This window comes from Diplotaxodon limnothrissa, linkage group LG1 (genome assembly GCF_057381915.1).
Source record: "Diplotaxodon limnothrissa isolate DT_005_m linkage group LG1, D_limnothrissa_male_GT1.1, whole genome shotgun sequence".
NCBI lineage: Eukaryota > Metazoa > Chordata > Actinopteri > Cichliformes > Cichlidae > Diplotaxodon > Diplotaxodon limnothrissa.
Window position 1 is genome coordinate 29,681,405 of NC_140596.1, and position 12,923 is coordinate 29,694,327.

General features: G+C 41.3%; 1 protein-coding gene across 1 annotated transcript in view; it reads right to left on the reverse strand.

Annotated features, from left to right (window-relative positions):
- fbn1 (fibrillin 1) overlaps positions 1-12,923 on the reverse strand; it is a 74,443-nt gene that overhangs the window by 28,368 nt on the left and 33,152 nt on the right. Inside the window, exons 27-38 of the mRNA XM_085349505.1 lie at positions 12,696-12,824; positions 11,540-11,665; positions 11,151-11,276; positions 10,938-11,060; positions 10,274-10,399; positions 9,580-9,705; positions 4,232-4,354; positions 3,890-4,012; positions 3,662-3,787; positions 1,020-1,142; positions 695-817; positions 403-570 (exon numbers count right to left, since the gene is read on the reverse strand). Coding sequence (XP_085205631.1) covers positions 403-570; positions 695-817; positions 1,020-1,142; positions 3,662-3,787; positions 3,890-4,012; positions 4,232-4,354; positions 9,580-9,705; positions 10,274-10,399; positions 10,938-11,060; positions 11,151-11,276; positions 11,540-11,665; positions 12,696-12,824 — 1,542 coding nt within the window. The remainder of the gene's footprint in view (positions 1-402; positions 571-694; positions 818-1,019; positions 1,143-3,661; positions 3,788-3,889; positions 4,013-4,231; positions 4,355-9,579; positions 9,706-10,273; positions 10,400-10,937; positions 11,061-11,150; positions 11,277-11,539; positions 11,666-12,695; positions 12,825-12,923) is intronic.

The window sequence follows — 12,923 nt, forward strand, 5'->3', positions numbered from 1 at the left end:
ATTTTATTTGTATATATTAATTAGCAGGTACTATATCTGAGTGATGCACCCATGCAACCCACTGCATGGTTCCAATTTTATCATGCCATCATTCTTCAGATGTTTGTGTTGCTTTCCTACAGCTGAAATGAACAAAAATGTTGAATCGTGGAAATCTTTATCAAAGTAAGTAATGCTAGCAATAAATTACCTTCTCATGTACTATCACAAGCCACTGAGTATATCAGCTCCAAAAAGAGACGCTAAGGTTAGCTAACTATGCACTGTATTTGGGCTATAGACGCTGTGGCTTCCTGGAGGTGCGTCACGCAGTATTTCTTGCTAGAGTAGACATTCCTCGCAGTTGAACTGAAAACAAAAAGTACATAATGTGTGGTTACAAAGGATAATGTGATGACTCACTTGAGTTTACAGGCGGGCATAATTCACATGGATTTCCCCAGCCCTTGCCCATGGAGCAGCAACAGGACGCTTTGGAGACGCCAACTCCAATCTCATTGGAGCAGTCCAAATTTTCAGATGCGTCTCCTCGCAAACGAACATCTCGAAAGCAACTACCAGAGCGAGTGTCTACACACAAACGCACACATAAACAGGCACAGATTTTCAGCTATGTTGGTTAAGCCTTTTCTTTGAAATTAGTTAAAGAACAAGCTAAGAACAGTTTTAAATATGTTTAGTGTTGCAGTCTCACCTACACAGCCCACTCGAGTGGGATTGAGTTCAAAGTCTGGTGGGCAGTTACAATGGTAGCTTCCAGGGATATTAACGCACACTCCATTAATGCAGATGGTCGGGTCTGCACATTCATTGATATCTGAGAAAGAAAAAGTACATTTTTTAATATATAAATGATCGCTTTCAATTTTTTGGCCAATACAAAAGCAACTGGATGGATCACAGAATATGAAAGCTCTTATCTTTACACATGTGCTGCGTTTCTTTTGCACTTGTATATATTTCCCCTGTTTGCTGAGGCCTAAACACAGGAACATGGAGGGGAGCTGGACTAGTCTTACCTGTGCAGTTGCCTCCACTTCTGTCCAGTTCATAACCAATGCTACATTTACATCTGAAAAGTCCCGGGATATTCTGGCACTGTCCGTTGACACAGATGTCAGCAAAGGTACATTCGTCTATGTCTGTGAAAAAGAGAGATAAAGAGCGAGCCAGCTGTGAGTGATTAGTGGATCATGAGATCACGGTGGAAAACTGGCAGTGGGCTTTAGGAAGTGAAGGCCACTCACCTCTGCTACAGAATGACAGCTCTAGACATACTCAGACAGACATACGCACACATACACTATCAGAACTGTAGCCAAGGTTATGAAATTGTGCTCTTCCACATCATTACACTCTGCACAAGTCATTACTGTCCAGCTCCGACTGAGCTGATGGAGGCAGGACTGGACAGGTTATTTCAGGATGTTTGACACATCAGTGCAATGAGGTCAGTCTGCTCTTTCAATTGAATCCTGCAGTGCATTATCACTGCACTCAGCATTCATCTGCAACAAGTTATAAATGTGTTCATATGCAGCTTACAAGAAATCTTAAAAACAAGTTAATATTTTATTCAGACTTTGAGTAAATGAGCGGAATACATCCCAATCAAAACATCTTTAAAAAAGAGCCTGCAGTTGAGATTCCCACATATGGCAACTCTGAATCATATGTCAGTATATTATGAAGGTTAGGAATCCAGAATTTATACAGTTGTGGTCAGAAGCTGACTTATATTCATCATTGGCATGAGTGTCATGGTAATTTTGGACTTTTAATGATTTCATGGAACTTGTTCTTCCAGTATGAAATGACTGTACACACATCTTTAATGGCTTTAAAAACCAATAACTGGTTTCACTGGTTTAAATTGTTTTGGGATTTACTCTAATCCACAGAGGGGTTTTAAAAAAATATGAGTGGTGCTGAAGGTTCTACCATGTCTTTTAAATTGACATATTATCTTCTGTTTAGTGATTGTAATTTAATACAACCGGTAGTTTCCGGTAGTTGCCAGCATAAAAAGCATTTGTTTGACACTGCTCATTTAAAACTGAGAAAAATGGGAAAGTGCAAGGAATTCAGTGAAGATGTAAAAGGGAGAACTGCAGATTTACACAAGTTGCGAAGGTCTCTTGAAGCCATTTCTAAACAAGTGCAGACTCTAAGATTATCAGTTCAAACAACTGTATGCAAGTTATTCTGATTTGTCACCACTTCTGTAACTTGTAAATTGGTTAGTATTTCAAGAACAACCTGGGAACTTTCCAGGCTCAAGTGTGTCATGAACTGGAAACTGTTGGAACACCAGCGTCACTGCCTTCTGGAGAAAAATCTTTAAGCTTTTTGGCCATAATGGTAAGAGGTATGTTTGGAAGAGTAAAGGCCTTCAAACCTAAGAAAACAGCTGATAAGCATGGTGGTGGTAGCGTAATGCTCATACTCTGGAGATGTTTTGCCAGCAATGGTACTGGTATGCTGCACAAAGTGGTGGAATAATGAAGAAGCTGGACTACAACAGCTAGACCGTTGAAAGTTGGACACAATGGTATCCTTCAAAACAACAATGATCTTGAACATAAATCCAAACTGGTTTTGGAATGACTAAAGCAGGCTGACATTAGGCTTCTGGAATGTCTTTCCCAAAGCCCTGACCTCCTCTTTATCGGAAATATATGGACTACATTTAAAAGTCAAGAATGTGCCAACCAATTTAAATGAACTCTTCCAATTTTTGACAAGCATCTGGTCAAGTTGCAACTTGCTAAGAGCCATTTAACAACATGTTAGTGGGGGTCTATGTATAAGGTCTTGGGTCTGTATGTATAAGTTTGGCCCTGTGTGTATTAGAAAAACAAAAAAGTAAATTGAAAATTGTGCACCTAATTCTTGCTTGGGTCATTAAAGGTGTACGCTGTACAATCATTCCACCCTGGCAAAAGAACCGTTCAAAGAAATCGCCAAAAGCTCAAAATTACAATTTATGCCTACGATGAGTAAAATTCTGTCCACAGCTGTATGTTGTGTAAGCAGCTTGTGCATCTCAAGCACTAATTTTAAGAATAAGACTGTTTTTAGAGCAGCCTTTCATTACAATTCTAATATGTAGCCTTTTTATGCTACAAGGAATTACACTGTAAGCAGGAAATAATGTTTGGACCGGTTTTTTCAAAGAATTCCTTCCACTCAGTTCATTTTTATCTCCATCACAAAGCTTAGATACAACCTTTAACCAAATTGTAGCAATTGCACAACTGATATACACTCCTGAGTCAGATAAACATCTCGTAGTTACGAGCTCGCACGCTGTGATGTGTGCTTCAAGTTTCAGAAGCGTGATGTTGAAACACTAAATTATCGAGCAAACGTGAACAGAAAATCAAGGCGAGTTCCACTGTTATTGTCAGTCCTTCGAAATGTTCTCACAGCCTAAATCACATTAATGCTCAGCATATTGTGCTCTTTGATGTCCAAAAATCCATATAATTAGTAGGCAGCATCTGTTTGGATCTGCTATTTCCATAAACAGGAAAACAAAACAAACAAATAGCACCGGGCAATTTTTGGGTTTTGTTTTTTGAAACTGTCAACATAATTTAGGATGAGGGCACCCATTCAAATCCTGGGAACTATGATAGTCTGTGTTGTATTGCCTTACCCTCACAGGCCTTGCCGTCAGCAGTGGTGATGAAGCCCATGTCACATTCACAGCGGAAGCCTCCTGGCAGATTCAGACAGTGGCCGTTTTCACACAGGTTGCCGTTCTCTGCGCACTCATCGCTATCTGCAGTCACACACCCACACAGAGTCAGTAAGCACAAAATACATCCGTGGATCTTTTAAAGGGCTGAAGTGTGGATTAAGAAACTGATTTTGTATGTGTGACCTGAGCAAGAGAATCCATCTCCAGAGAATCCATCCTTGCACACGCATCGATAAGAGCCCATGGTGTTGAGACAGTCAGCATTGTTGCTGCACATATGTGTCCCATTTGAGCATTCATCCAGGTCTGAAACACAACAAACGATTACATTCCTGCAAACGTAACCGAATTCATCCAAATATTGAAGATAAGCCTTGCAGTATTAAATCAATATCAAAGTAAAGACGATAGCCAAAAGCACAGGTTCGCTTTTCGCAATTGCGCATCTCATACACAAGCTCATTCATTTCAGATGGTTCATGTATTTTTACCATTTACTTGCGCATTCCAGGCCATCAGCCTTACCTGTACATTTGAGACCACTGCCAATCCACCCCGGAGCACAACTACACTTGAAACTGCCGGCTGTGTTGGTGCAGGTTGCATGTCTATCGCAATTATGGGCTCCGATTTCACACTCATTGATATCTGACAAAGAGAGAACAAGAAACAACATAAAGAAAAATAGACACAGGTCTGATGGTCCAATGATTAAGGTCTGCTTTCTCATTCCAGTTGGGTTCTTGGCGCTGTAGAGTGAGTTGATGCTTGGTTTGATTTGTATAAAGATAGCAGCAGGAGAAGACAGGGCTAGGTCTTTCTGGCTCACTGTCTCTGTATTTCAGAGCACAAGGCAACGAGGCATTCTCATGATCTCTGATACTAATGGCCTTGCTACAAAGGTTTAATGAGCGCAGCAGGTCTCTGGATTTTCGTCATTCAAGTGTGTCCTGAGAGCTGTAAAACGGCTAAGAGGTGGAACGAAGGCCTAACGCTGAGGCCTTGTTCTGTCTGCACCGTCTGAACTAGTCCTCGCAGGTTATTTTAGGCAAAGATACCTCCTTTTACCCACAGACTTTGCACCTCTAATGTGAAGCTTCTGGAACAGCACATTACGACCCCCGCCCCCCCTTTAATGTTCATGTTTGGGTTTCTTACCGCCCCAGATGTCAAGTGTGGAAATTTAATCTTTCCAAAACATAATTTCTTTAAATGTGATGTGGTAAAAGTGTGATGTGCCAACTCTACAAATAAACATTCCTTCACAGCAAAACCATGACAATAATATCTCCCAACCAATGAAATATTCGGGGTAATCTATTCTCTGAATGTACAGATCTACTGTTTGCCACTCAAGATTCTAATAAATGAGCAATAAAAATTAATGGGAGCAATTAGTGAATATTATTAATATCTGCCCTTCCCAAAAAGTTGATTAAATCCTGTGGGGTGGAACCAATAAGGATCTCTTTGAGTGTGGCTGTAGCCTCACTCAAAGACTGAGGCCTGAGCTAGAGGTGGAGCTTTAATAGCAAGAGCGTACAAGTTAGTTAGTTCATGTTCCCTTCATGTACTTCAAGGGAAACCATGCTGAGAACTCAATTTTTTACGACCTATCAGGGAATGAGACACACTCCTCTCTGCGTGTGTCTGTCTTTGTGAGGGTAGTAATTCAAGACACAGTCAATTAGAGATTAGCGCTGCTGGTTTACAGTCTTCCTAAGGACAGGGTATGGCATATTTTCATTACATTTGATTACAAGGTTAATATGAGGGCTTGCGGCAAACGAATCTCCCTGGATTACAGGCAAAACTAATGATCAGCTCCTCCAAGCCTTTGATGAAAGAAAGAACACAAACACACGCACACACACATACACACACAATGCAAACAAAGATTGCTGCATGTGAGAAGCGTGTCATCGGTCAAAAAAGAGGGCTGAATGAACTAGGACAGTGTTTGACAGATGGAAAAAAGTTGCGAATTACACATTTGCCTATACATGGCTGCTTAGCTGGCTGTTAGTGTGTTTGCATGCCTGACTGCCAGTTTATCTGAGTGTCCTCTTGTCTCGTTTTATTCCAACATGTTTTGACAACTGTCAAGCATTTACCATTTATGTATTTGCCATATTAACGTGCCGCATTCTCTTAATACTTAATACTGCATTTGAAGGATCTGCCTCTACTTTATGTACCACCACTAACATGTTTTTGAAGCCTTTTTACTGTTTTAATCACCATGATCTACTAGTCAAATAATCAAAGCAAGAGTACAAGGGAATCATTTACAAAGACAAATATTATCATGTTAAAAATAAGAGTCGTGAAAAACTAAAACTAAACTAAAGCCAGCGTGGAATAATGATGCCAAAGCAGAATGGTAAATGGTAAATGGTAAATGGCCTGTATTTGTATAGCGCTTTACAAGTCCCTAAGGACCCCAAAGCGCTTTACACAACCAGTCATTCACCCATTCACACACACATTCACACACTGGAAGTGCCAGTGCCAAAAGTGCCATCCATCATCGGCTGTTTGAAGCTGCGTCAGACCATACACAGTACAAAAGACAGAGCCACTGTTACATCGTATTGGTTATGAGCCCATAAAGTCTTTGGGAAAGTGTTTACCCAAGTCAAAGAGCACATGATCGGGGGGGTGTTTTTTCTCATAGATTTCTATGCAATCAGAAGCTTTTTTGCAACTAGGAGAGTCTGCCCCTGCTGGTCATTAAAAATAATGCAGCTCTACTCTTATTTTCCCTTTTTTAGACCCCAAACCCATCATTTATACATTCAAAAGCACATAAATCTAAAGAAACCCCAGCGGTAACATTCGTTCTCAAGGTACCGCATTCACAAACTTGGGTGTTCATGTTGGCCAGCCACCCAGCAGGGTGACGACAACTCCCCATGAGCCTTTTACAGCTGAAGGGTAAAAACCTCCACATCAACACTGGCACAGGAGCAGAAGAAGCCAAAACATAAAGCGAAACCAGAGTTTTAGTCATTGTACAAAACATGGAAATAGCTTCCAGGTTGGAAAATGAAGCCAATGTGGAAGTGCCTTAAACCTGCACTCTATCTGAAGGAGACGATGATACCTGTGGTTGAGGGGAAAAAAGAAACATTTCCAGTCCTAAAGGGAAAACAATGTTCCATCTTGACCTCTTTAAAGACTTGAGATTATGGACTCACTGATTTTGACTAAAAAAAAATGAATAAAAGATTATTTTCCTAAAATGTAGGATTACCTGTGGAAAGAAACTCCTAATAACTTCTCAATAACTTCCTTTTATTTTTTTATTTTTTTTTAATTACTGCTCACCAAGATAGTGACAGCAGAAATACTTCTCTCAAGGCTTCAGAACACGACTTCAGAAACCAATAAATGAAATCACAGGAGTTAAATCCATCTTTGATACTGTCTATGAGATACTCTCATCTTTTCAAGTTGATACACCTTATTTATTTTATACCCAATTTCTAAATCTATTTGAACCATAAACCATAGGAGCTCCTGGGGTGGCTGTGGTTCAGGAGGTACCAACTGGAAGACTAGTTGCGCCTACTCCAGGCTGTGTGCTGAAGTTTCCTTGAGCAAGTTACTGAATCTCGATTTGCCTCATCCATGAGCATGAGTGTGTGTGACTGTTAAGAGAAGGTGATTATATAGAAAAAAGTGTTTGTATGAATATGTGTTATTAATCTCTGTCTCTCTTCCACAGCATGTCTTTTTTCCTGTCTTCCTTCTCTCAACCCAACTGGTTGAATTAGATGGCCCCGCCCCTCCCTGAGCCTGGTTCTCCCAGAGCTTCCTTCTTGTTAAAAGGGAGTTTTTCCTTCCCACTGTCGCCAAAGTGCTTGTTCATAGGAGGCCATATGATTGTTGGATTTTTCTCTGTATGTATTATTGTAGGGTCTACCTTACAATATAAAGCTCCTTGAGGTGACTGTTGTTCTGATTTGGCGCTGTATAAATAAAATTGAATTGAATAGTGTGTGACTGAGTGAATGAGGCTTGTAGTAAAAAGCATTTTGAGTGCTCAGTTAAATAAGAAAAGCACTAAGTACCAATCTAACCTTTATCACTCAAACTGAAAACAGCACAAACTGAAATTGTGGCTGCATCCATCTTGCTAGCATGCAGCCCATGTTTAAAGTCATATTCATGTTAAGTTTGATAACAATAAGCACTAGCCAGCGAAAGCTGCTGGTCATACCATATATGGTTAATAACACGATTAGATTGGGAATTAAAATATAGCCAATCTGACCTTTCGGCTGCAGTAGTAAAAACTGACCAACTGACTCTTTGGAATCTAAGTTCTCACTTTCAAATGACAGATAGTGTAACTTGTTATTGTCAAAGTTGCATGGTCTTGCTTCAACACATTGTTAAAGCAAGAATTTTTTCATTGTTTTGTCATTTAGCTGAGAGACGATAAAGACAACAGACCATAAATTCTGATAATGATCACCCCTTTAAGATGCTTCCATGCTTGTAAACTCTACCAATACATCTCCACCCAGGCCCCAACTTTCCAATACATATGTAGAGATGCAAAAGTGCTTGAGTGTACGCTCAAGATACTCACACCCTGCCCCTGAGTTCTCAATGTTGTGGAATAAAAACAAAAATAATTCTTGTGGGAGCCACATAAACAGCTGGATCATATCTGGGCTTAAGAGCACCGCTCACTCATTAACACTCGCACACACAGACACACACACGCACAAGAAGGTTTAGTCCCTGCATGCCAACAAGGTCGCATGAGGCAGCTGAACAATAGCAACCAATTTTTTGTGAATTTCATTGTCCGAATTTTTTATTTGGTGGAGACCTTTTTCCAAAAGAAAGAGTAGCAGGTTTTGTTTCTTGTGTATAAGAAGACATCATGCCTGTCCGAGAGGAATTAGCATCTCGATTCCCTGGTCTGGGGCTGAAATTCCAAAGCTGTGAATCAGAACCGGCTGCTTTTGCTGCAGCCTCGGGGAAAACAAGGAAAATACTGTATGAACATTTAAATGGGATTAGAATGAGCAGGAGTTATGTGTTTGCAAGTGTGTGTGTGTGTGTGTGTGGAGAAGGTGGAGGTGTAACAGTTCAGAAAAACCTGTTTATTTGCGTCTGAAGAAAATGCACTGCTGCTGCTGCTGCTGCTGAGTGTGTTAGATTAAAAGAAATCACCGGCCAAAGTCACAACTAGCCTTCGACCGCACACTTTTTAAGTAGCCTCATAAATCAAGACTTAATTTTTTCTAGACGAGAGGCGAGTCCAAACTAGCAAAAGACTCTAGCGGACGGACAGACATTGTATTTATGTGTTCTGGAGACGTTACAGGTGATTACGTGCTGCCGAACTCTTCCAACCATCACGTAATGTTTAACTGACCCTAATGAAAGAGCAACAAAAGAATAAACAAAGGTGCAAAATGATGCATGCATTAGATGGAAGACGGTGACCTCACTGCTCCTGCTGCTGTTAACGATGCTGCATGTTTGTCTGCACACGTGAGTGTGTGTGTGTATGTGTGAGCGTGTTTCTTATCAACTCAGACAGCAGCTTTCGAATGGTGATGAGTAATGTTAGAGCTGCTTCGGGTTAGACAGGCATTCTCCCCGGGTCTTCTCATTTCTGACCTCTCTTCAACTTGTTTTCACTGCTGCTGTTAAACAACGTCTCACACACACACACACACACACACACACACACACACACACACACACACACACACTCTTTCCACACTGATTAATTAGTAGCCGGCTCCGACTGACTCACCGTTCTTTCACTTCTGTTCATTTTCCCCCACAGTTAGAGCATTTTGGTTTGGTGGGTTTGTATGCTTGTGTGTGCTTGTTTCACTCACCTGTGCAGCCTGTGGTTCCCTTGCGTACAGAGTAGCCCAGGTCGCAGTGACAAATGAAGGATCCCTTGGTGTTCTCGCAGTTCCCACTCAGACAGATGTTCGGGTTTAACTCGCACTCATCCACATCTATGAGGTGAGGTAAGAACAGAGCGATGCCATTTTAAAAAATAAAAATCCAGAACTTGCTTAAAATGAATACAATAAAGGAAAGGTTAATGGCAGTTAATAGAGATGAATTCGCTTTTGTATGTTCAGCCAGCCAAAAAAAAATGGTTTTAAATAAGCTATAACATGGGTGTTAGGAAAGCACAAAAAATTACATCATGAGCTACACTGAGGCTTTAAAACATTTACTTTAAATAAATACAGCAATAACAGTCAGCTTGTGCAGATCCATTTAGAAGTTGGTTCTTTGTTTTCTCACTCAGTGGAACCAGACGTCTAAATGTCACACATTCCTCCGGCTAACACAATGTTCACTATTTTATAAATCAACAACAGCACTTGCCCCGTTCTCTCATACACAGACTCATTGATCTGAGTCATTTAAGACTTATTCTCATGACTCATATCTTGGATAACCCTGAAGATGCTCATTATGTAGTTTCAGTAAATGCGAGAATCCCCTGGATCTAATAAGCGCAGAGCTACAATTGCAGTGTTTTATTTGGGCTATAAAAAGAACGTCCGTTACCCAGGCAGGTCTTCATATCCTCGGATGACATGAAGCCATCAAAGCACAGACACTGATAAGTCCCTGGTGTGTTTGTACACTGGCCCCCGTCACAGATGTCTGGGCTTTCTTCACACTCATCGATATCTGCAGATTGGAGAAAGCAGAAAGGAAATAGGAATAGAAAAGAGAGGGACAAGAGGGAAAGAAAAAAAAACATATTTTAAAGCTAGGTATGCAAACAATGAGGGAAAAGCACACATCAGCTTCAAAGAGGAAGTCAGGACTGAATTTACTTTGTCTCTCATAAATAAGCAAGTTCAATTCAGGACAGCACTTCTGCAAGAAACTGAACAGTTCTCTCCAATTAACCCCTCTATTGCCTGGATCTCTGTCTGTAAATCCGTCTCTGTTAATTAAAGGAATAAGCATCACAGGAGTGAGTCTATAAGCAGCGCCTGAAACCTGCACTCATTCTCCAAAAAAAATTCTGGCACCATAACCCGGCTCAGTGTGAGCTTTCTTTAAACATGTGCCAGCCAAGTCACAGCCACGTCTTTGTATTGTACATGCAGGCTTTTTGATGTAAACACAAAAATTGAGGGTATTTTCTTTACATTTTCCATGCAGTGTACAAAAAATGCCAACTGTAAGACAACGACAGACAGGTAACGCAGCTACTCACCAGTACAGCTTCTTAGATCGGGCATCAGGGCGTACCCAGATTGGCAGCTACATTCATAGCTCCCCTCTGAGTTGGTGCAGAAAGTCTCACAGCCACCGTTCTCAATGGTACACTCGTCAATGTCTAAGCGGCAGACAAAACACACATACTGTTGGCAAAAATCGAAATAAAATCTATTCTTTAAAACACAGTCACGTGACAGTCAGAACATACCGACGCACTCCAGTCTGTTCTCAGTAGATTTGTATCCTGTGTCGCAGGAACACTGGTACCGGCCGATCATATTCACGCACTGACCATGCTTGCACAGCCTGTCGCTCAACTCACATTCATTGATGTCTGTAAAGACAAAAAAACATCATATTAGTTTATTTCTCAACGACTGCAAGAATGTCAGCATATAGGAGAGCACATTGGCCCAGAGTTCATGTCTGCCCATCTATCTAAGGACACAAACGCTCTCTAATGAGCCCACACACAGCATGATCCAAGTCAATCCAAGGATCCAAAGAAAATACAGTAGAAAGGGCCTAATGTGCAGTAATCAATTAAGGGAGAAAAACAGGAAAGAGGAAGAGACTCTCTTCTCTCTCAACACTCACCTAAACAGGCCGATCCATCGGGGGCGACCTCGTGTCCCTCCGGACACGCGCACTGGAAGCTGCCCTCTGTGTTCATGCACTCACCTCCTCGACACAACAGAGGGTTTCTCTCACACTCATCGATGTCTGGGGATGGCAGAACACACAGTAGACACAATGATGCAAGTACAGCCATTCAGCGCTAGCCATCGGCAATCGAGGCAACATTAGTCTGTGCACGTGTTTGCTTCACCATAGAAACCCACCGGACTGACAACTTCAGAAGTTCTGTTTCCATTTTAACAAAGACCGTGGGACTGGCAGTCACAAAGTACTTGTTATATCTCAGTCAATATAACGGCATGATTACGTTATTTCAGTCAGCCTGCAAACCCATTCAGTACCACCAGTTTATGATTGTAGTTCTGCCCACATTATTTCCATTTCCAGCTGCTTTTTTGCCACAGCAGTAAATTTTGCTTTGCCAATTTCTGGCTAATTACGGCTCTTCACCAACAAAAGTATTGACTCTCACCATTTTGTTTGTATGACTTTTCCAAGATATTTAATCAAACGGCATAAAAAGGCAGACCAGAACAGAAATAGACCATTTTTTCACTAGAGTATTAGAACTTGAAGCTTCAAATAAAATTCATTTTGGTTGGGCAGCTGATTGTGTGCGGGTCCTTCGCGTGCAGGTCAAGTATAGCATGTAATAAAGAGCTATTATGGACTAGCTTTGTCAAGCAGTTGTGACCACATTGGGCTGCCCAGACTAGATGCTTTCAACACCCCGCGGGGACTGAAATTAAGTGAACGAAACTTTCATTTCATTTCGATTACATCATCTTCTTCAACAGTGAGGTCCTGGTCTGGCATACAAGCCTAGGCACCTCATCCAGAGATTATGACCCATGGGGGGAACGTGAAGGAGGTGGCAGGCCGTCACTATACTTTTCAACCTGGCTGTGCTCCACTCAGACATTGTCCCTTTAACAGGGTATATGAGAGAGCTGTTAAGGACATCAAATTACTCAGTTATGTCCTGACAGATGAAATGATTTCACATGAAAGCATGCTGTCGTCTCTGCATATTACTGAACCGGATCATATGAAGATGAGGGGGTATGCATAGTCTGAATCCTCAGGTACTGCTGTGTGGGGATTCAGTGCTCACCCATGCAGTTTTTCATCATCATGAAGCCACTCTCGTATCCTTCAAAGCACTCGCACTCAAAATCTCCAGGCGTGTTCATGCAGGTGCCCGGTCCGCACAGGTCCGGTGAGATGCGGCACTCATCGATGTCTATAAGAAAGGAACAGAACAATGCAGCAAGTTAGATATTATCCATAAAACTGCACTAACATTCACGAGTAAAGAGAGCATATTTAATGTATTTATTTA